We start from the raw sequence: 24,795 nt of genomic DNA, 5'->3' as shown, positions 1-24,795 counted from the left end.
CTACAAACAGCTGATTGGTACACGTCCGTCATACGTCCGTGCAAAGCGTATTTCACTGCACATTATTTTTCAAACGTATTCCTGAATAATTAGAAAGAGCAAAGCCAATTCGAAAATGTTTTTGGATTAGCTCTCTAGAGTCATCACAATTAACAGAAACAAATGACCCATGAGCAGCAAAAATTTACCGTACAATGTAAATATTACCAACCAGTCTCGTTTCTTATAGGCATCTTGCTCGTAACCATGGCAACGAAGAATTTATCAAACGCAGGTGGCCGACTTTATATGCATTTAGGGCCTTGGCCGCCGAGATCGCCGAGATACAGTGCCCGATTCAAATGGTAAGGCAAGTCACCCCTAAACTGGTATTTGCCCTCGATACAGTCCTTGTCAAAATACAGATAAATCAGTTTTCGAACTCGCGCGTTACACTTCGCCATGTTCTGAGCAGGCGCCAAGCATTTGTAGATTGCTAATTTTTCCGAAGCCAGCCCTCGAAGCACTCATCACGACGTGAAGGTAAGCGCAGTTGTCTATAACGCTTGTTTGCTTTTAAAGTTTATTGATCATGTCTCCCATTGTCCCCAATCCTTTAGTGCGAGGATTGAGGAATAACATGATAATTCACTTGTCCGCACTCAAAATACCAAAAAAACCTGACAGTTTTGCAATTTCGTTTGTTTCAGAACTTGGAAACACAAATGGCTCATTATCGAGAAGAGAATATATGCAACCTCATTCCGAAGAAAGCACCGCCACCACCAAAACTACTGAAATATGTTTCAAAATTTCATAATCAGACCAAACAAGAAATTGCAAGCAGCCAGAGGCAGCATGCTCATTTCGGCTATCAACATTACCCCGCAGATAACCCGTGCGAATTCCTTCGAAAACAGTCGAAAAAGCCCATGACGACACCAGCAGGACACCCAAAGCCAATCGTGAAGGCAGAACGGTTGGTAGACGACAAAATGCCCGTTTCACTAAAGGAACGAAAGAAAGAAGGGAAGAACTTCTTGGCAAATAACAAGAAGGAAGTCAAAGAAAAGCAAAACGTTTACGTGCCAGAACGTAAGTATGTTGATACCAAGGGAGGCGATAAGCACACACTTGAGCCATCCGGTTTAAAGCTAAGATACGTATTCAAGAAAGACTTTGGCAAGACACCAAAATATTTAGCCAAGCGAGACGTAGAGATGCGAGAAGCACAGGAACAACGAGAACGCGAAGCGAGAGAAGCAATAGAATCTCAAAAGGCGAAGCAAATATCCGAAGAAGAGCGCCAAGAGATGCTGAAAGGCCTGAAAGAAAATTGGGCAGCTCTGAACAAAGCGTACTCTGCCCAGTCGCTCTGCATCGACAATCTACCGAAGCAGTTCCGTAAAGAGAGCCTGGAGCGTCAGATGGCGGCGCTGGAGAAAGACATCGATCTCGTCGAGAGGAACACCGTCATACTGATCGCCAGTCCCAGAGGCCACACAACCAACTAGATCGACAGCGTCCACAATCCACACTCGTCTCACGTGTTCCCCACCATTTTAAGTCCCCTGTCTTGTCAATGAACGGCAAAGTAAGCGACAGAGAGGATGTTCGCTAAGTGTCAATACTTTTAGTCCTTGACAGTCCACTGTGTACCTGCAGTGTATCACAAAACAGCCAATATGCTGCTCACAGCCCAGATGAGACGTCGAAAAATGTTCATTTACAGTTCGTGCATTAGGCTCACCAACTAGCTCAACGACTTCAACTAACTCTCTGACGCATGTCCTTTGCTGGCACACCCACAGTCGCTGAATAAAATGTCCCGTGTCCTTTCGGTGTTTTATTACAAAACATGGTCACTGTACAAAACACTTTAAACGATGGCCTCCCAACGTCTTGGGCGAAGCGCTGATGGGATTTATCAGCATTCTAACGACTGAAAATACGTTTAGTCCACGCTGCTAAGCAGCACAAGCTACAGGTCATCAGCAAAAGATATCTATGGAAGGTACATGAAGGCACGTTCTTTCCTCCTTTGTAAACTGGTCACATTTTTTTCTCTCCAAATGTATTGACCATTGGTCAGCACACTATGGCATCAGCCATTGGCCCCCGTATCTCTCTCAAACACAACAGCCCTCTCCCACCTTCGGACGCGTCTAGATGGACTGGGCGATCATCTTCCGCTTGTCGTCGTAGCGGTAACTGTTGGCGCTGAACAGGTGGCTGGTGAAGAACGGCTGCAGGTTGTGGATGTTGATCTGTCGCGCGCGGTCGGCCAGGTCCTTCTCGGAGACCTCGACCGTCTCCTGTTCGGTACCGTACCGGTTCCGCTGGTACACCGCCTGGTCGTGAATCAGCTGGCGCAGGATGAACAGCAGTAGCTCGTTGTTGTCCCGCTTGAACGCCAGGTAGCGCGAGAAGTTCTGCGAATGGGAAAATGTTGTTGCAGTCACACTTGGGCTAAGGAAATAACTAAGCTGTATTAGAACCAAACACTTCGAATATTGCCGCTAGGAAACAGTGCGATATAAAAACATATTCTCTCTACTCTACACTCACAGGACTTCTGTGGTCAGAGGTCCAGTATGGTCTATGAGACGCATCACAGAAACATTGGGTCAACAGCTTGGTAGATATTTGCGAATCCGGCCTCTACAGATTCAGCCCCTATACGTCGTTGACTGTTGCACCGGCAAGAAAAATATCAAATGCATCAACAGTAGTCAACGCGGTCCCATCGCCGGGGCCCTCACTCACCCTGCGCATGCTCCTCATGACGCTGTACTTCTGAGTGTCGATGAAGCTCTCCAGCATCACGCGGATGGCCATGTTGACGTCATCCTCCTGAACGTAGTCCCTCAGGTACATTTTGGCGTGCGCCTCGGCCATTCGGATCACAGACTCGATATGACGTACTGTGATCGGGATGCTGCCCGTCGCCTGTCAGGGAAAAGTGCACAATAAGCTGCGGGGATAGCTCACAGAAACTACCATTACACACTGGATACTACGGAGTCGTGAGAGAAGTGTCTGTATTTCCAAATTGAGATAAGCTTGAAAAAAAACTGAGCTCAATGACACACAAAATCTTACAAATACGGTAAAAGTTCATGCGACATGTTCCCCGTTCCTCTCAGCAAGTTAACAATCGTTGGTAATGTCGCGGAAAAGTCACTCACCATGGACTCCTTGCGCAGATCGCTGTACATCTTGGCCACCTTGTCCTGGTCCATCTGGTTCAGCTTCGGGTTGACGCGGTTCCTGGCGTAGGCGATGTACTTTTTCAGCAGGTCCTGGGGAATCTTCTCCAGACCGGCCAGGTTGGTGCCAGACTGGGGCATATCCTGTAACAAACAACAAACGTGAGCTCAAGAAAGCAATGACATCCCACGACCCACTCAGTCTGGATACTCGCCAGAAAACAACAGATCGCTCGCACAGAACGGGACCGTCATCGTTCGATAAACTATATCGATGTAAGATGTAAAATGGTCGATGTTAGATAAAAATCAAGATCTGAGGCCACTGTTTTACCAACAGAAAAATAACCGCCTACCGGGATTTTTGCCTAAAGACCGCTTCACATACGGAGCGTAAACGGTAAAGCCCTATCCGCTAACGAACCTATCGCGTTTGCGCTCCGTATGTGAAGCGGTCTTAAAGCAAAAAAAAAAAAAAAAAAAATCCGGCAGGCGGCCATTTTTCTGTTGGTAAAACTGACCTCTGATTTAGGAATTTTACCAGGAAAAAAATCATTCTAACATAAACCAATTCTCGCTCCTCCAACTTACATCCTGCTGCTGCTGCTCCTCGTCCTCCGTGTTGAGCGGATGGTTTTTCACGTGCGACCCAACCACGAAGCGGGCCAGCCGCTCGTCCTGTACCGCGTCCACGGTGTCTCGCACTACACATAGCACGTCGAAACGCGACAGGATCGGCTCAGTCAGGTCCACCTGGGGGAGAAATGGAACGGTCATATTAGCACGCGGTGACGGAGGGGGGATATCACAGACCAGAGGCGACCCCTTGAGTCACAAACAGGACTGAAGGTCGGAGTCGGGGTCAATTTTGGAAGCCGGGGCCAGTCACCGAAAATTCATCGAATCCGCAGCTCAGTACTGTCACAGAGTTACTGCTTTACTGCATAATCCGTCGCCTATGACAAGCCTCAGTCTTGCTAAAGACACATTGTTGTGAAATGCGACTTGCTATTCGACGATTCGATCGTCAGTCTGACTGATTGCGTATAAAAGTGATTCGGGCTACCTGCTTATTGTTGTAAGAGGTAATTGTTGCGCAGCTAATTGCTAATTGTAACTCAAATTGCAAGACTAGTGTCCTGATTTTCGTGAATTTGGGTGGAAACCCACACCTTAACAGATTCTCTTTGTGACGTCCCGGAAAGCCAAACGACGTCCCTGACAGATAAAAGTCGACAGGTATATCGAACACCAAAAGCAAACTAACAAAAAGAAATATCACCTCTGTAGCCTAAAAACACGGCTATGCAGAATGACAATCTCACAGACCCACTCTTACACTCAACTCCCCTTTCCTAAACCACTGGCCAACTGCCGCAACAATAAACAACGCGGTTTTATTTTCGTTTTCTGTGCGTCAGATATGGATAGGTTTTTTCCTTTAACATGTGAAGGTAGTAGCTGCCATATGAAGGAGAAAAGATGTCGGAATAGAGGGATCTGAGGACGTCGTTTTCCACTTTTCAGTTTTAGTAACTGTGCAGTGTATAGATAAAAATTAATCATGCGAAAATAATACTTCGACATTTATCTATAAGCACGCAACATACCTTTTTTGTATCAAATTACTGTAACATATTTAATTATTTTTTCCCCTCAGAAGGTCACAGTAAAGGGGTAGCGGTGCTCCTGGGACATGCCCTTCAAAAGTAGTTAATTTTGCATATGTTGATAGTGGTTGGGGAAAAAGTTTAGTGTTTATCCGTTTGAATTAAAATAAAGTTACCGAATTTCAACAGTATTAATTCAAGTATGTCGTACTTGGCTTAAAAATACACGCAATGTTGGGGACGTCGATTGACGTTGTCATTCCCGTTTAAAGGGACTGTCCCACCTTCAAAAAATTGCTTTGATATACTGTTCTTGTGTTGCAAGACATAGATTATGGGCCCCTTTACACGAAATTGGCAAACATTCGGCCCATAGTTGGCTAATTGTTTAAAAATTCCAGTTTAAAGCTTTTGGATCGATTACGTCATATGATTGTTTTTTTATCGGGCAAAGTTTTTTTTCCTAGCTGCCAAATCGGTGGCACAAAGTTTTGTTACGCTTCTGCCGCGAATAGTACAAACATTGCGCATGAACTCAGGAAATTGGTAAACATGTTCAATGTTCATGGAAAGGATTGAAATGAAAATTGGAAAATTGAAGCTTGAACTTTGTCCAGAAGAAGGTCGCAAACTGCAAAGAATATCAACAAGGCCTTATTTATCATTTTTAAAAAGTTATAGAATGCTCCCTAATAAGCAAAAGCAAGATATTGATGTTTGATTATTGATGCTGCCCACAATGTCTTGGGCACATGGATGATGGAAGTGAGCTCAACTTCAATAATCAGACCTAAGAATCACAATGGATACCTATAGCCATGAGCCAGACTGCAAAGTGGGGCAATTTTGTCTAGATTTTGTCAGTGCGGACTCCTTCGTCTGGTGCGGATTTAAGTGTGGTGCGGTGCGGATTTGGTCTAGTGTGGTGCGGATGTAGTGTAGCGGGGTGCGAATTTAGCTTGCTGTGGTGCAGATGTGTAGCATTGTGGGGATTTGAGGTCAGTGCAGGTTTTGACTGGCCATTTTGGGGTTTGGTGCATTTTTTTTGTGTTCTATCAGGCCTCAGCCCCCTTTGGTGTGAATTTTCGGGCTCTGTTTGAAGGGTTTGTGTCAATTTTGAGCTTGGGAGTTGGGCCAGTGCTCCTTGGCGACCTGCGAGCCATACTCTGCAGTACTGGCCTGGGCCCATGAGCAAAGTAATATAATATAGTCTGTTCAAGATTCAATATAATAAATCTGCAAAACACATTCCAGCAATTGTAATTGAAGCAGAATGAATTGTAGTGAACTGCATTTGTATTTTTGTTGTGTCTGTGAAAAATAATAAATATACCTACCTATTGGAAAAATCGTGGCCTTTCAGCACATTTGGGAGAGTTGTGTGACTCTGATTTAGTGGCTCATGTGGAACGCAACGAGCTGCGGAACAAGCTTGAATAGCATTTTGCCTCAGGGCTATCTGCCAGAAACATTTCATCTGCATAAATTTGCCTACAGGCAAGTCTGACAAATTTGTGGATTAACTGGGGTCCTTGTAAGCCTGCATATTAAATTCTAGCCCACCAGCTCAGTCCTATTCTCAGTTTCAGCATTCAGCATGATAATAGTTCTGATCAAGTTCTGATTGTCACCACTGAGACACCAATGGAGTCCTCTGAAATTTTGCCTTTTTATTAGATTATTTGTAAGAGTTTCAGCTACATTTACATAGACCAAACGTTTCACTCTAAAAGATCTGCGACCCACCCCACTCGTCCGACTCGTCCAGTAGGATGCCTGGCGCGCAAACAGTCCAGCAGTGAGCTGCCAGCCGGTACGCAGGGCAGCAGCAGGCGGCGGCAGCAACAGCAACTAGTGAACATGTCTTGGACTGCAGCCACGACATGATCTAGGCTAGCATCTATTCAATTTGTCCATGTACAAGTACCACAGCTCCTGCCCGAGGTCGCGCAAGTCAGGGAACTGACCACCTCCAGCCCAGGCGTGGTTCACTGACTCAAGACATTTCAACTGACCAGTCAGATTCTTACCTCGTATTCTTACCTCGTTGGGTTCCATCATGTCTTGGGTTTCAGGATGGCAAGAAGGAAGGCAAATGAGGAATGAGAGAACCCCAAACACAAGAGACGTGCCAGTCCTACGTTACAAAGGCTTTCCTAATTCGTGCAGTTTCATGTTTTGAGTTCATGTTTTGCAACTTTTATCCAAGTTATTTGTAATTGTAATATTCTAAACTGAATTTTAGGCATGACTCATTTTTCAAGAGCTACACAGAACACGCCTTCCCTGTACAGCACGTCTATTGTCCTAACATCAGTCAAATAGTTGCAAGAAGCGACTTGAATGCGGAACCTGCCTGTTTTAAAGCCCTGTTGTCTGTTGGGTGACACTGCACAGAGGTAAGGATTTTGCTGCTGTTTGTCAGGTGCAATATGTGTGTCAATGATCACAAAGTACTCTTAAAGGTTTAAAAAATGCACAGCATGGCCTAACAAGGCACATTACCTAGGGTTTGACAAGCAGCGCAGCGACTGTGGTACAAAGGCCCAGTCCCATGCTCATGTTAGTAGCTGGATCTGCTCCCAGGAAACAAAGGTAAAACACTATTGACAGCTTTAAGATGAAATCTGCAGGAAAACTAAGCCATCTATAAAATCTAACATCAGCTTAAAAGCACAACAGAGCATTTCTTATTCAACATGCAGCACTTCCGCTTTCATCCGCCATCAGCAACTCAGTTCAAAGAATGATACATTACATCACTAAAATTTATTTCAAAAATCTCTGCATGGTGTTTACACAAACAACAGTTCTTTACTAGGCATGGTCGACCTCAGGCCACCCACACTTCAGCATACAGGGTATTATCAATGTTTAACGGCTCAAGGTTAGTCGTCTTGGATGCTCAGAAATAAAAAGGTGAACATTCATTGTCTCTTCCTTAGTTGTCACCATCAATAGATTGTGGACTTCTCAGAGCATGTCTTGATTATGGAGTTGAAACAGCAGTGAGCAAATCATTTATCATTTTGATACTATGATTAATTTTAGAGAGTTGCACACTTGAACTTGACACCTGCCATTGATAAGTTCATGGCTCTTGCATTCTTCAGTCACATTTAGGACGGCCTCTTAACTATTTAAATACAAAAATAAAAATACTACAAGAATTAGAAGACTATTAGAATTAGTTTGGCATATCAATTTATTTCTCCACCTCGTGGCACCGGGAATGGGCGCTGTTCAAAGAGGCGTTGTTATTTTTCAAGGTTTCGATAAAAACAAGTCGACAGATACAGAAACTTCGGAAAAGGCGGAAACGTCACAGGTTTTAAGTGCCAATACCAATACATTGTGGCACTTATTTGCACAGATGTCAAAATCAAACACAAATTTCTTTGCGATGAAGTAATTGCTGGAGAAACGGTTTTCACGGCTCTGATTTTCAAAGAACGCCCATCAAGATGGCTATCTCAACTCAATTCTAATGTTAAGGTGGGACAGTCCCTTTAATCGACGTCTGTACAAAACTGAAAAGTGCACAATGATTTGAAATTTTTTTCCAGCCAAGAAAAATTCAGCGTCTACCTTGGAGTTTTCTTAATTGAATTTCATAACAGGAAGCTATGGAAATTAATTTTCCGAACTGTTTTCCACCTCTTTGTTTGGACGTGTTTTTTTACGTCAGTCCTCTTGCTCGATATAGTATCCCTCTTATGACGTCAATATTTAGTGATAGCCGCTGGCTCTTGGGCTGATTTTTGTTGAAGCATATTTGTTGTTGACTGTTGTGTACGACCATGGACAAGAACTAGACATCTTCAAAGTGTTGTTTTGGTGTTTGTGGTGAATCCTTGAATTTTGTATTTTACTAGGGGTAAACTGGCATTACTTTGTGTCTATACATGATCATTTGAGGTGCCTTGAGGTGCTATTAGTCAATATTGCCAGTGAAAATCGCTAATTTTAAGACATTTAGCTAAGGGATCTTCAGTGGCTTAGGCTCCGCACCGATATCGACGTCCTTTTGAAATAGCGACGTCCTTGCGGCTTCAATCACACTCTCCGAAAAATCAATTTCAGGACACTGTAATGCAAGTTACCGCAACCATCTGTTAAAAAGAGCCATTGATGTCCGCAATAAACAGCTAGCGTTTCCCCAAGTCCATCTACCTAAGGACCAATACACGATCACCCAGCGACTCACGTTATCTGCGAACGTCATGCTGGGGTCGTAGCGTCCTCCGATGGGGTTGGCGGCGGCCACCACCGAGCAGCGCGCCTGAAGCGACGTCACGATGCCGGCCTTGCTGATGGAGATGCTCTGCTGCTCCATGGCCTCGTGGATCGACGTGCGGTCCTGGTCGCTCATCTGTACAGAGGGCGAGTTAGAGGTCAGGCTCGGAAAATGCTCAGGTGCAGTGAATCGCATCCCTTAGCTCAGGCCCTGATAAGGCAACGGTATCCTGTAGTAAGCACTAAGCAGCAAATAACTTCAGCTTCCCACAAGTAGTGTCCCGGCTTCTACTCGCCACCAATTTAGCTTTTCAAAAGTCCATTTTAGATACGAGATGATTTGTGGGTTTAGGTCACTCGGACTTTGATTGGGGGAGTCATTGGCCCCGTGAAATAATTTTCACTGAGATTGAACCCATCTATAAAACCCCGATTTTACCTTGTCGAACTCGTCGATCAGGCAGAATCCCTTGTCTGCCAGTACCAGCGCCCCGGCCTCCAGCGTCCACTCCTTGGTGACCGGCGAGCGCTGCACGTAGGCCGTCAGACCTGCGGCGGGCAGAGCAGGGTCATATCGAACATCGGTGGAGACATTTTGGGACGTCAATGCATCACGACAATAACACAGATAGTGTGAGAAGATCAATGACACATCACCAAAAGCATGACAGTACTTTGATGAGAGCATCCTCGACTGATTTAATGACAATTGACATTTGACAATATGCGTCAAATAATAGTCAGATGGTCAAGCTGGAGAATACAATGAGGGGCAAAAGCGACGCCATTTTTGAAAGAACGAACGTACCGACAGCCGAGGCGCCCTGTCCTGTGGTGAACACCGCCCGGGGCGCAATCTTCTCCAGATACTTGAGGAACTGGGACTTGGCTGTGCCGGGGTCGCCACAAAGCAGTATGTTCAGGTCGCCACGCACCCTGGCAGACATCGCGTGAACAAATAATTAATCGGTAAAGGAGCAGCAGGAATATTCTTCGTTGCACTCCAAAAATTGTAGGTGAAATGCACATAACAAATAGTAAGACGGTGAGTATGATTAATCGAAATAGTGAGATACACGACCTGCATGATACTTCCGCCAATTATTGGTAAAAAATAATTCGGTCGTAAAAGTAGCTTAATCTCAGGCAGCTTTGCAAAAGTGTCAGGGAACTCAGATTTGTTTTTCAATAAAAAAAAACACAATTCTAACGAATAGTGTTTAAACATTGACAACAAGCCTTCGGTTACTAATTGTTGTAGTTCGTCAATTACAGCCACGTAGTATGTTACTATTATCATAGCTCATGATTCTTACGCACACACGACCTGGCAGCTCAAGCTCTATCCCTACCTACCTGTGTTTCTGTCCGGGGTTTTTGGAGACGCCGCCGAACATGGCCAGTGCCAGCGCGCGCTTGATGTCCTCGTGTCCGTAGATGGAGGGCGCGATGCTGGCCACGATCCGCTCGGCGATGCGCGGGTCCTTGGAGAGCGAGGTGATGGCCCGCACGTCCTCGTCTGTCAGGGTGCGAGCCAGAGCAGCGTCGTCCTTCTTCAGCTGTGAGACGAGAGGGGTTCTGTTAGACGATATGCGAGAGAGATGAAGAGGGATTGATACCAAGATTACTTTACTACTCAGGTTGGTTCACTAGGGAAATAAATGCGCCGTAGCTACGTCACGGATTTGGTAGCAATCTGGTAGCAATTTTTGCAGACATCAATGGCGCACGTGTTGTTTGATCGTCGCCAATACTATTTTACTGCACTATTTTGTTATTTCACTGCAATGTATTGTACAATACATTTGAAAATTAAAATAAAGAAATATTCGTAACCCAGCAAGTCAGTTATTCTTTGAGGCAGCACTCTGTCAGCATTGAGCCTTCAGAATGTGTTATTTGATAGACTTTCCCACATTTTCTACTCTTGTGGAAAACTTCCTTAGTCATCAAAAATGTATGCACATATGAATAATTAGAACTTCTTTTTCAAAGTTTTGTAGAAATAAGATTTCACATTACATTATCATAAGGCTACCTGTCCATTTCGTCCAACCAATTAAATATTCATCCAGCAAAAGGCAGGTACCTACCTCTGAGAAGGTACTGATATCTCTTATCTACACCAATATTTCAGGAAAATGGCAGAGACTGAGAAGCTATTAAAACTTCAGCGTATGAAAGGGATGTTATGGCTTATGCACATTGAAAAACATCAGATAATGCTTTTGAACCATCTCATTCACCAGCACACATCAATCCGGCTCCTGGCTTCCGTCAAGGAAACATTCCAAAATAATGCATTATTTTATTTCATTGACCACCTTGCAAAAGACAAACAGCAAACACATCACCACCAAAAACAAAAATAGTCAACAGGTAGGTACCAGCTGATCTAGCCGTGCTGTGTCATGTGCCTTTGAAAAACTTGAGCAGTCAGGGTTGAATAAACACCCCAAACTTAGCCATTCATCCATGAACAAGTGCAAATTCTGGTCGAACATTTTAATAAAAATGAAACTAACAGCATTGTAGGTTACAATTATAAAAAGACAATTACAAAAAACAGCAGAGCTTACTCTGCAAGGCATAACCATTAATCTTATAACTGACATCCAAATTCGCATCTCCGAAGTTTAACCCACCTACCAGCCACCTGCACATTTCTGCGCACATGTGCTGCGCAGTGTGCACAGTCACTACACATTACACAATTATGAGAATTAACCCGCGCGGGGCTGGGGTCTCCAGCCGAACGCGCGGGGCTGGGGGGGGGGGGGGTAAATTTTACCCCCCCCCCCCTGTTATCTCCCGAACTAATGGTCCGATTTGGAAAATTCAAACGCCAATCGAAAGCTCTCATCACGAACTACTAAAAACATGTACTTAATTTAAAGTTTGAGGTCAAGGTCAAGGTCAGGTCAAGGGTACAAATTGCAAGTTTCTACAGTATCGGCCTTGCACCGTAGTTGCCGAAGAATGGAGTCATGGACTGAGACTGATCGCCCAAAACGTGTTCTTAGGCTACCAAGACAATATTCTTTGCATACAACATCATTCAGAGGTTAAGGTCAAGGTCAGGTCAGGTCAGGTCAGGTCACCAAAAAACAAAATATCGAAAAGGGCATGTGCGACACATGTTTTATGGGTCATTTTACTCATAGAATTCAATAGGTACACTCAATAAGTGATATGGGCCACCTCTGGATGAATTTCAGGTCGAGGTCAGGTCAAGATCAGGTCAAGTGAGGTCAAATTTTGAAGTTGGTTGTTAAGGCCTAAAAAGGTGTCTATCTGATGCAGTTTTTCACGGCGAATCGAATAGTGCTATTTTTGTTTCCGTACGAGGTCTAGAACTTCCAAAAAAGTCATTTTTCAAAAAATTTGTGTGTCGTGACGTCATAAAATTTTGAATAACTCCCACATTTTTGAACCGATTCTTCTAAAATTTGCTATGTAGGTGCACATAGACCACTTCTCTGACATATATTCCGTTTTTTTCGATAGACTAAAAATTTTGGATTTTATAAAGATTTTCCCAAAAGTCAGTTTTTTGAAAAAATTTAGGCCAAAATCCAATTAAAAAAAAAAAAACCGAGATAGCCATTTGATAGACAAAGTAAAATTACGTATAACCTTTTTTGTTACGTCTTGATTCCTTTAAAAATGAAGATGTTAGCGGCGTTTGAACTTTTGCCGTTTTTGAGGCGAAAATGGCGAACATGACGTCACTAAAACGTCAATTTCTCAAAAATTTTCCGACGGATTTCACTCAAATTTTCAGGGAACGTGTCAAATTGATGTAAGAAAAGGTACTGAAAGTTTGGCGGTGCTGCGCGCCGCCGTTTTTGAGATATCGCAAAAATTCGCGAGGGGGGGTAAAATTTCCCCCCCCCCCCAGCCCCGCGCGGGTTAAAATAGTTTTAAACAATCAAGCAAGTCAGGACTGGTATGCAGATTCACAAGTTCTCTCAACATCTTCAATTACCAACAATCAAGAGCACCTTGTGATCTCAGTAACTCCGCAGATCCATCTTCTATTTTCCATTTTCAGTTTTCAATTGAAATATAAGTTCCATCTGGGAGACACATGTTGCATCATTATGTTTAAACAATTATTATGCTTGAACTTTTGATTTTTCATGTGAACTTCACTTCAAAAGTTGATTCAATTTTTAAAGTTGATATAATTTATATAATGCTACGATCACGGCGCACCAAATCACAGATAACTTGAAAATAACCAAGCAAAAGCCACATTCTTCAGCAAACTATGAGAGCTATCTGATCCATGCTGCGTTGAAATAATTGAAAATCGCCAAAATCAGTCAAAATATGACAATTAAATTAATATAAACTTCACAAAACTCTGATTTGTGAGGCAATGCGCAACAGAAATGCGAGGGAATATGGTAGTAATCTGGTAGCAATTATGAAGGATTTCCCCTGTCGCTGATGAAAAAACACTTGAACAAATTTTTCAACGCAGAGGAAATCCTTCATTATGAGTTGCAGGGACCATTTGATTGGCCCATTTTAGATAAATATAGGCCGAATGTTTCGATTTCAACCCCATTTATCGTAATGAGATGAATCCATTGGCTTAGTGGTACGTCTTTTGAACACATGTAGGCCTTAGATTTGTCCTTAGCCCGCCTGAAACACACCATGCTTTGCATGCATTTCTATGGGTGAAGGAAAATTCATGCGCCGTGATGACGTCACGGTAAAGGAATTCTGAAGCTCGTGAACGGGGGCTGATTGATACGACATCTAGTGCAACTCCCTACGATGAAAATATAAAGAGAGCAGCTGAGTGATGCTTGGCTGAAGCACCCAAGAATAAAACAGAAACGCCAAAGCGAATCGACAAATATAGCACGGACAGCAGGAACATATTAAACTCAATAACACTATTCTTCACCTACATCAGGCTGTTCACGAAAAAAAAAAACTATCATAAGTTTACGATCTTATCTACGGTTTTGCAGCTGGGGACTCAACACTCACGATATGGTTGGCCATGATGACGGTGGCGAACACGGGGAAGCCCTGTTTGGTGTTGAGACTGCCCTCGTAGCTGTGTGTGTAGACGCCGGTCAGCTCGATCTCGTCTCCCGGCTTACATGTGTCGCACAGGTCGCCTGAAAATGGAGCCGACGCGGTAAATGTGATGAAAGTCGTCAAATGAAAGGCCCATTACGAGAATGTGCACCGTGAAGAGGTTGCAAATTGAGATAAGCGGTTTGCAAAACAAAGTCTATAGAATCATGATATCATCTTAGCAAGTCCAGCAGATCAATATATATTCGAGAAATATATAAAATTGTCGTAACGATGGAACAATGTTGTCATAACACTATCTTTTCATCACGACCGTTTGCCGCTTATTCACCGAAGACCACATATTCTCCAAGCCGGCAGCTACGATTCCTTTGCTTACCGAGTAGAATGGCGTCCTTGGATCGGGGCAGCCGTCCGGCGGCCACCCGTCCCGGCGACTCCTGGATGGTGACTCGCTGGTAGTTCTGGTACACCGTCTCCTCCGTGTTCACCTGGAGACAAGCATTGTAGGATAAATGGCAATAACAAGTAAGCAAACACAAGACACTGTATCCGTGAAGGCCGTAATATCCGTAATATTTAAACATTTATATTTAAACAACAAATCCGTAATATTTAAACATGAAAATCTACGCAACATTTCGCATTAATTATGGTCAATTAGAATATGGAATATTCAGCATGATTTCAATGACGATTTCAAGTGTTCCGTTTCGTCCGGTGACGTACCTGGAACGGTCCGTTGCTCTGACACTCGGGGCAGGAGCCGGGCTTGATCTCGTTGCTCTGGCCCTGCACGTACGGGCCGAGCACGTAGCTGCACTTGTTGCAGTCGAACTTGATGACGGACAGCTGCGGCAGGATGCCGGTGGCGGCGGTGATGACGCCGCTGGTGCGGATCAGCTGGTTCAGGTGCAGCTGTCTGTGAAAACGCAACACAAAAACTTATTTCTGAGCTCGCCGCTAGAGTTACAGCATGAAATCTCAGTGATATACGGGGGATTTACAGTTGATTGTAAAGCGTAGAATGACGACTTCAACGGGAAACTGGGAATCGCCAAAAGGCTGTATTTGGGTTCTCAATGTTTTTCATCATAACTCATAATAGCTCCATAAATAATTCGTCCAGCATACGACGCCAAGAATGCACATATCTTTCGGCTTCTTCCCCCTCCCTTAACCTTCCAGGCGGTGGGGGGGGGGGGCATTTTTTGCCCCCCCCTTTAGTTTTTTTCGATATATCTCGAGAACCGCTGCGCCGATCGTCACCAAATTTTCAGTACCCTCCCGGGAGCAGCTAGCGCACATGGTGACCAAAAATTTTTCCAAAGGCTATGATAGGTTGGCCGCTAATGACGTCAGAGTGACGTCATTTTTGCCATTTTCGACCCAAAAAAGGTTTCGCGGGAAGAGCTGTGAGGCCTACAGCTTTAGAGATACAGAAAAATGTTTTAGACATAAAAGGTGTGGAATCAAAAGGGCTACAAAACTACTATTTCGGTTTTTCGAATTTTTTGGATTTTGACCCCCAAAAATAAAAAAAAAAATCTTTGAATATAATAGCCAAAAAATCCAAAACGTTTTTTGAATTTCGTAAAAACCGGAATATATGTGATAGTCCCTACCGCCTTCTATCTACATACCAAATTTGAGATCGATACCTCTTTTTTGGCCAAGTTATAGCGAAAAAACTGTTCAAAATTGATGACGTCAAATTTTCAAACTCAATTTTTAGCAATTCCAGACCTCGTAGCGCAAAACAAAGACCACTATTACACTCCCCGTGACGAGCTGCATCGAATCGATACCCATTTTATGCAAAAATACCAACTTTGAAATTTGACCTTTTTTGACCTTTTTTGACCTGACCTCCACCAGAAAGTGACCTCAACCGTACCTGATGGTCTTATAACCAACACCATTGAGTTGGAAATGAAAAACTGGCCATAAAACATGCATCACATAACCATAGTAAAGTTGGGCTCATGTGGTGACCCTTGGTGACCTTTGGTGACCTGACCTGTGACCTGACCTGGTATGACCAGTGACCTCTAATAGCAACATATGTACTAGACAACTGACGCCTTATCGCTGATTTTCGACAAAATGCGTTTTACTCGGTGTTATAGCGCTTTCCCTAGAAGCCCCGTGAACGGTGAAACATTTTATCTTTGACCTGACCTGTGACGTCATCGGTGACCCCGAGGTCAATGAAATTTGGTTTCCCTCGACAAATTTGACAGGGCTATCGAACGCCGTTTGAATTTTCCGGATCCGTCCAGTAGTTTCGGAGCAGTGCTGGAAATGAGGCCGCTTTCTGGTCCCGGCGTTTTATTCTCCGCGTGAGTTCGCCCCGTCTAGCGCTTAGCCTTTCGGGACCTTCTCAGAGCCGCGGTTGTTTTCGCCGCTCGGCCCATTCGAGATGCAAAGTTGATAGTCGCAAATTCGTTTTATTTGGGGCCTCTGAATATACGACTTCGAAATTAATCGATTCTACAAAACCTTTTACTTTCATCTATATGCATACATTTAACAGTAACTCCAGACTAGACTGGTTTGGCTGGCCCTAAATAAGCTTCGTGTGACTATTAACTTTGCATCTCGACTAGGGCGAGCGGCGAAAACAACCACGACCCTGAGTGGGACCCGAAAGGCTAAACGCTGGACGGGATTAACCCGCGAGGAGAATAAAACGCCGGGACCAGAAAGCGGCCTCATTTCCAGCACTGTTTCGGAGACACGGGGGGGGGGGGGCAAAAAAATGCCCCCCCCCACCGCGCGGAAGGTGGCTGGTAGGCCCACCGCCTGCCGGGTTAATCCCCTTACTGCGTGCACCCACCTGAGTGACCGGATGTCCTCCATGAGGGGTAGGTCGGTGATTCGCACGTGGATCTCCTTGGAGATGCGCTCGTACTGCGGGAATAGTCCCAGCACCACGTCCTTGGCCGCCTGGTCCAGGATGGCCAGCATCTCGGTGGGCGCCTCCGGCAGGAACAGCGCCAGTACCCACTCCTTCAGAGCGATCACGTTGTAGTCCACGTTCAGACTGGAACGGTTCTCTGCAAAAACAGGCGACCGTCACGATATCACAACATGAAAAAGGTAAAATATAAAACGAGCAAAGCCCCGACAACCGGGATCTGTAGCCTAACAGATAACGCATATTCGGAAAAAAAAAAACAGTTAGCACCAGGCCCACAACACCACAAACAGCGAACAAAATGATTGGACATGTTCAGCGTGTTATACGAACATTTCACCAAGAAACGTTTCACTCACCTTCGCACATCTGTCGGATTTTCTCCATATACAGCTTGTGACCCTTCTCGTCCACGTAGGTGCGCAGGAAGTTCTTGAAGCGGTTGTAGATCTCAGTGCGCGGTCCCAGCTTGGTGACCCACTGGGTGACGGTGTGGCCGCGCAGGTCCTCTAGGTTCTCGATAGACTCGAGCTGGTCCTCGGGGCCCTCAGCGCCGCCCTCCGCCGCCTGTTCGGCCAGCCGGCGCCGCCGGGACGGACGGTCCTCCTCCTCCTCGTCCGACTCGTCTGCGGGAGGCAGGAGGGAGTGATCAGTGGATGAGAATCGCTAGTTGTATCGGCTCAATTTCAGAAAATAGTAATGAATGAAGCCCTGTGAGCTCATTTAGACGAAACCGTGGCAGCTCACGACAAACAAAGCCTGTGATACAAATGCCAGACGGTTAATTCGAGCCCTCGGAAATTCACAGCCTGTAGCTACAGACCAATAATTAAGCCATTGCACGGACCCCAGCGGCCGGTTACGGACAAAATGGACAAGACAACTAACAGACCGGCGCCCCCTCGCCCGGCTAAATAACATCGCCCACTCTGAAAGGCTCCCTTCCAATGGAGCTCCCTTAACCCTCGCATGTGTGTGGGGGGAGGGGTCGGATGGACCCCCCCCCCATGGTTTTTCGCGAATAACTCGCGTAAATAGCGGCCGATCGCGACGAAACTTTCAGTACCCTCACATTGATCAATTTTACACCTACCCTGAAAATTTCATGACCCTGACCCAAATGACCTTTGACCTGTGACCTCTTTTCCGAGACCATGTTTGGCCGGAATCGCGATTCTGCGTATGTCGGCTCGCATTAGCCGCGCGTTTGCAAGCTTTTCGTGGTTTCAAACGTTCAAACATGTGATTTGATGTTGCTTCCATGCACTAGGGTGGGTGTCAAGGTCACCTGAAGGTCAGGTCAGGTCATTGACCTTTGGTGACCTCGGTTCACTTTTTCTAGCTGTACATGTTTCCAGGCTAGTTTTTGGAGCTGAATTCGAATTTAGCAACCATTTGAACATTTACGAAGTAGTTTTGGTGCCTTCGTAACATGTTACGAAGCTGTCAGAGGCGGTTGACACGTACTACGAATATCCGTCGCGACGCCTACCGGTTGACCTGACCTGACCTGACCCGACCTGGTCTAAATGCTTAAAGACATCATCTGTGATCAAAACTAACACGATATTCGTGATCAGCACCCCGAAAAACCCCTCATCAGCCACACTTTACGACTTTCTAACAGGTCCCGATTTTCCCGACTTTGGGTCATTGACCTGACCTGGAAGGTCAACCAATGACCTAGGACCTTAAAATTGGGTATCATCGGCTTCCTCTCGTCACGGGCAACACGCTCGTTTTTTCCGCGAAGCTCTAGCTCGATCAGGGGCCAAACGGCAAGGGGGGGGGGGTCCAACCGACCCCCCCCCCCCCCACACACACATTAGAAGCTGGCAAACGCCGCACACATGCGAGGGTTAATCTAAGACAGAGCACTCACCGTAGAGTAGTCCGCGCCGCATGCGTCCGCCGGCGGTGCGGCCCTCATCGCGGTCGCGTTTGCGCATGGCAGCCTCGGCAGCGCGCCGGCCCGTCTCGCTCATGGCATCTACCTCCGAGTCGTCTAGCATGTCCGGTTCGTACCGGTCCAGACCGGATATCGGCCGGTAGTCACTGCAATCACGGCGGATAATGTCAATGTTGGTCACTCAGAGACCAACGTTACGAGTATGTCGACAAATTTCAGCACAGTTCGACAGGTTAAACTGGCAATACTTCTAAGAAATTTCAAAAAGTCCGGCTATTTTCACCCGTTTTCCTCGATCATCTCATGCCTGAAGTGGCCAACAGCACACTATGACACTAGCTGGACAACACACATGGCACCAAACACAGACGGTCAATTATAAATTAGCCTTAATATAAATCAGACTACACATGACTCAAAAGCAGCCTGCTCACTCACTTTTCCATAGCATCTCCAAACAGCTCCTCCCCGTCTTCCTCCTCTTCATCTCGGTCGAGGTCGAGGTCGGCCGCCGCGCCCACCGACTGGTCGTCCTCGAACGGCGCGTCCAGGGAGCCAGTGGTCGAGCCCCGGCTGACGCGCCGGCGCCGGCCCAGCCGTGACGAGGGCGTGGCGCGTGATTCGGGCGAGCTGAGCACCGCCGACGGCGACGTCGGAGAGTCGGGGTTCATGTCCTGCCACATGGAAATGACATATCAGCTGGTTTCTGCATGAAGTTATGCTACACTTTGGATGAAATCCTGTTAGGCATATACATGGAGCTTAAATACTTTTTTTGACCATTCTTTATTCCATAAGTACTCTATGGCCCCTCAAGGTCAGGAAGTTCAATGTAAAACAATATAAATGTAGGGGGGAAATCTGGATCCTAAAATTGATGAAGAATCAAATTCAATGTGATAAAATAAAAATAATTTCACAATATATCATACTTGATTATGGGCATTATGGCACAAGACTGACCAGCCTCCTCAGCATTTTCAATCAATTAAATTCTTGTATTTACCATGAACAGGCACATTGAATGAAAACAAATCTGAGATATGAAATATGACATAACAACTTGCTACTCTAACAAGACCTCCCACAGCATAAGGGAAGTGTGAAAGTGGCATATCAGAAAACATCAGTTGTAGACAGGCACAATGGTTCCAGGTGTTAGCAGCATGACAAGGAAATAGCCACTGTGCTGGTGTGGCCGCTAGAGTTCTGCACGGCTGCAATTTTCCACAGCCTAGCCGCCCCGCAGCCGTGGCTCCACAGCCACAGCCGCCCACAGCCGTGGCAAACTGTGGGCAGCCAGCCGTCAGCCGGCCGTGAATACTTTAAATGAAATGCAACCAAATAGTATATAATAAGTTGTTTTTGGTTGAAACATATAGCCAAAAGCACATTGCAATGGGCTATAGATTCTCAAGCTCATGAAGCATCATAGGTTAAGTGGTTGTGTATCTGGCTTTAGGCTGAAGGCCTGAAGCCTGATGCGCAACGCATGCCTACACAAGCCCTTGCAAGGGGTTAAGAAAAATGGTTAGGTAGGTACCTACATCAACAGAAAACATAAACAACGAACCAGAATAGAAGCACTAGCAGTGTAGACATCTAATGCCAAATCCTGAAGCATGGTTGTGGGACAGAACGACAGACCCTGATGCTTTTCATTATCAATGTTAGGTATGGAAAATGAAACTGAAGTTGATGGACTGTCAAACAGTGATTGTCTAGTCAAAACTCTTGCTTCTTTCTTACCTTGCATATTTTCTGGGGTGTGATATTGATATGCCAGGCTTGAAGCAGCCTTGTGAGCAAGTCTCAAACTAATTTGATATGCAAGGCATCAAAACACTAGGGAGCATCCAAGAAAGAAAAATATTGATCTATTTTGATTTTTCCAAATAATGATCTTCGCTCAAATCCCCAAGGACGTGCGAGCCACAGTTGCCTCTTTCAATCAAAAATTTTATTTGAGTTGTTAATGACGTCAATAGCATAGAAGTGGCAATAAAAATTGTTTTGTGTCACTATAGACAGCCATAAAATTTATATTTGCTTAATAATAATGCCAAACAGTTAAAAATTTGCTCTCAAACAAAGATTGAGTATCAAATTTTAACATTTTCAGAAGAAGACGTCATTTTATTAGTAAAGTCAACAGCTCGCGTAAGAAATATTGTGTTCAGGGTTTTCACCGTCATGTGAATTACGTGTTCAGGGTTTTCACCATCATATGAATTAACCGTGAGTAAGGTTCATGCTCACTTATAATCTAATTCCATTGGCTTCGTTGATCAGCATTTTCTGTTAGCGGTCACTCACACACCAGTTAGAACATAAAACGCCAGTTTTATATTATGTAATTGGACTTGCCGAAAATCCAGAAATACATCTAAGAGTTATTTAAGATAATATTTTTATGAAGCCTTTACCTGCCTTTGCCTAGGCGTAATTTCTTTTTCTATTACCTGAAAGAATTATTGAATGCTCGTCTTCAATAGCTGTAAGGTGCTCTCCTAATGACCAGGTGAGATTGATTTGAGAGGTATGTGACAATGCAACATGTTGGATTTTCTGAAACTGTCAAGCTCTTGATGATGAAGGAACAATTGGTACCTATAATTAGTATTCTGTACCAGAGTGCAAACTCCCCTACAGCAAATGGTAAAACCATTACAGGTTTTCAAAGGCTTCACCACTTTCAATGTTGCTGGGCATCCTTTGCATGATTTTTACAGGCTAGCCTGCTTATCAGAATTTAAGATTAAGGATTTAGAATTTTATATTTGAGTACTTAAGATTGAGCTTGAAATCTCACAGCCGTGGCCACAGCCGTAGCCGTGTTCTTGGAGATATTTGCAGCCGCCCCGGCCCACAGCCGTGGGGCTGCAGCCAGCCGCGGCTGCAGCCGGCCGGTGCAGACCTCTAGTGGCCGCATGCTTCACAATGTACGTGGCAGGTATAAGGCCTGTCCCAGCAGTGGTTGCCAATTTCATTCCCGAGGGCATTATAGACAACTGGATAAAGCCAGCCCCCTGGCTAGCTGGTGACATACAATAGCATGTTATTTATTGATATAAACACTGTAAGAGATGGACATGAATACATAAAATAGCATTCACAGAGAAAGTAAAAGATAGATATTTAGTTATTTGTATCTGGCATTGATATACAACACGCTCTGCTAGCGCCAGCCGCCACCATATGGCGCCAGCTCAGCTGGCAAATTGTCAAGAAAATTGTGAGGCCCATTGCCAACAGGCGCACATTCGGGGAACAAACATGGCTGATTGCACACAATGCTGAGCTCTGTTCACACCCCGTTTATTTATCAGCAGGCTGCGACCATGCTGCTACTTCTTGGCTCCTCATTGGTCGAATTCAAGTGGTCTGTTCGTTAGACCAATGAGAGGCCAAGCCGCGCCAGCAATAACTTCCTTAAATGGGGAAAACCGACAGCACGCTGATATAAAAACAGCGACCGAACAGGGCCCCGGTGCCTTGGCGGTGTTTCACGGGACGCTGCTACCACGCTGCTATCAAATTGCGCGAGCTGACGTCACACTTGTGGTAGTGTTGGAGCAATGGGCCTGTTGATGTTTCCATGGAAACCCAATTTGACACGTGTAAAAGCAGCGTGCTGCTATCACGGGTGAAACAGGGCCCTTATGGCAAATTGGACGACAACAAAGAGAAACATGCACGAGACATTATAAGTGAAGAATTATCATTTGCGTATGACTATGACCATAAACACAATAGTAGATTTTCCGACAAGAGCTTTACTTACCGACATGATTCCTAGCAACAGATGAAGTTGAAGTGCGGTTCTCTTTCAACTAAAAAACAAAGCAATGCAGTTTGAATCTCAAGAAAGGGTGTTGAAGCACCGGCACAGAAAGCAGTTGATATGGCCTTAATACCTGTCTAATTATTATCTTTATAATTGAATAAGAAAATCGATGAAATGTATCCTAAACGCCACCCATCAAACACGTGCACTTTGTTAGGTGAAAAGCGCGGGAAATCGCGATTCCAGATAATTGCCAGTTAGGAAATTCTTCCAAAATCCTAGATTTCTGGTGTAAGTAATGGTATAATTTCCGCTTGAAACGATTATTAGAAATATCTTATAACATGAAATTGACTGGCCTTGAAGCTTTTTATGAATGCTCCACAGTTTTTATAAAGATTGCACAAGTTACTTTGACACACACTTTAAAAATTGGTACAGAATACCACAGAAACGACTGAAAAACATACTAAGTAGCTAGTTGTATTTAGAGTAGACGAATGTGACGCATGTCTAAATTCAGCAGAAGCTATCGGCCACTAAATGAAGGTTAGCAATTTAACATGCTTTTAATTATTAAATTTAGAATGGCAAGAAGACAAAGTTGTTATATAACTTGCTTACATTACAAATTTTCTGTTATAATCATTTACTTAAAAAGCTCTAATCCTTCTGATCTATCCTTATGACACACGAGTTTCTCTCTTCTGCCCTATTAACTTCCCATTCCATGCAAAAGGCCACATAAAAAAGCCTTCATCCGACGGAGTAACTGATCAGGGATTAGTACAGTAATAGATGTTCATCGCTCATTGCTCACATTCCTCATGTGCGATGGAAAGACCGTTAGTGGTACTGGATGGCCTGTCCACCGTGACGGGCCCAGTCCCGTTGGCCCACCGAAGAGACCGGCCAGACAAACGCCTATCCCCGAAATACTCCTATTATCGTTCCGGCTATGAAAAAAAGGATTAGGGGTCTAACCCAACAAAACAAACAGATGCTTCTCCAGTTATCAACAATTATCGCCCAGGTACAGCACCTCCAAGTTCCAACCATGATAAATTACTTTTAATCATGCTGACTGGCGACTGCTGAGTGCTGGTCTTTACCAATCGATCGTAGCGTAAAAGTGATGGTATGGTTAGCGCTAAGTGATCGCAACGATAGTACACCGTTGGACTATCCGTAGGGCGTAGACCAGCCGCGGCACTGTCGTTCATAATCTTCTCAGCATCGTACCATGACTGCCTAAGAAAGTGAGAGCAATGTATACCTACACAATTACGCTTGTAAGATAAAGTCAGTAATAAAAAAGTTTGTCAAGCAATACAAATAGCATTTTACACATAGCCCCATACATCACACAAGAGATAAGTTCCCCCAAGTTTTACGTGTATTATATTGTACAATGTTCAGCGATATGGGATCCAGGCAGCTCTTCTAACAGACTGACTATCCACAATTCAAGGACACAACGGCAAATGCTCCTTCACCGCTCCCATTGCCCCAACGAAAAGAAAAACGTGCATGCGTTACACGCAAACTGCAGAGACAAGCTTCCACGATTCGAATGCCTACCAAAGAACAAAGTGCAGCAAACATGTCTTTGCTTGTAACGTTAACATAATTCAACCAAAGATCGTCATAAACAACCACAACAACGAAGAAATCACGAAGGGACCAACAATGACGACAATGGAAAAACAAACGTGCTTAGGGGAGATCCCATTAGGTTTCTCCTATATCAGTGAACAGTGAAGATAATCACGATGAGTTGAACGCATCTGATAACCAACACACGATTTCCCATTGTGTCACAGTGCACAGCAGTCAACATATAAGGATAATATAATTATACTCACACTTCAATACGTATACATAATCGACTGTTCCTCACTGGTGGTTTTTACTTGTTTTAACAGGCAGTACTTGGTTTAAAAGCGAATAAGGAGTCGATTGCAAGCCTATTTTTACATTATCTTTTTTTGAAGCAATTGATAACAAGATGACTGCACGCAATCTTCAAACTGCACTGTGTGCAGTGCGCATGTTCTATTCGAGCAGCTGCACATGACTTC

The 24,795-nt window shown here is 44.6% G+C and overlaps 1 protein-coding gene and 1 long non-coding RNA gene across 2 annotated transcripts; one reads left to right on the top strand and one right to left on the bottom strand.

Moving 5' to 3' along the window:
* Positions 1-27: 27 nt before the first annotated feature.
* LOC122388028 lies at positions 28-1,815 on the top strand. The gene is made up of 2 exons (XR_006257723.1): positions 28-522; positions 690-1,815. It is a non-coding gene; the product is annotated as an uncharacterized LOC122388028 (long non-coding RNA).
* LOC122388027 (DNA replication licensing factor mcm2-like) lies at positions 1,811-23,094 on the bottom strand. Its single transcript, XM_043378770.1, has 16 exons — positions 22,712-23,094; positions 19,366-19,601; positions 18,901-19,073; positions 17,378-17,644; positions 16,938-17,157; positions 14,828-15,020; positions 14,478-14,589; positions 14,045-14,178; positions 10,391-10,593; positions 9,843-9,970; positions 9,474-9,583; positions 9,006-9,170; positions 3,780-3,941; positions 3,168-3,332; positions 2,746-2,928; positions 1,811-2,411 (listed from the first exon to the last, which is right to left on the bottom strand). Exons 1-16 carry the CDS (start codon positions 22,715-22,717, stop codon positions 2,145-2,147), a joined length of 2,724 nt encoding a protein of 907 aa, XP_043234705.1. The 5' UTR covers positions 22,718-23,094; the 3' UTR covers positions 1,811-2,144.
* Positions 23,095-24,795: the final 1,701 nt, after the last annotated feature.

The sequence above is a fragment of the Amphibalanus amphitrite genome, unplaced genomic scaffold, assembly GCF_019059575.1.
Source record: "Amphibalanus amphitrite isolate SeventyFive unplaced genomic scaffold, NRLGWU_Aamphi_draft 000306F_arrow, whole genome shotgun sequence".
Lineage (NCBI taxonomy): Eukaryota > Metazoa > Arthropoda > Thecostraca > Balanomorpha > Balanidae > Amphibalanus > Amphibalanus amphitrite.
The sequence above is the reverse complement of the archived record's forward strand: the minus strand, read 5'-3'. Positions and strand labels throughout refer to the sequence as shown.

Coding starts and splice junctions, on each gene's coding strand:
- LOC122388027 (XM_043378770.1), bottom strand. Junction 19,074..19,365: donor TTTGGAGATGCTATGGAAAA/GTGAGTGAGCAG, acceptor CCGTGATTGCAG/TGACTACCGGCCGATATCCG. Junction 9,584..9,842: donor ACAGGGCGCCTCGGCTGTCG/GTACGTTCGTTC, acceptor TGCCCGCCGCAG/GTCTGACGGCCTACGTGCAG.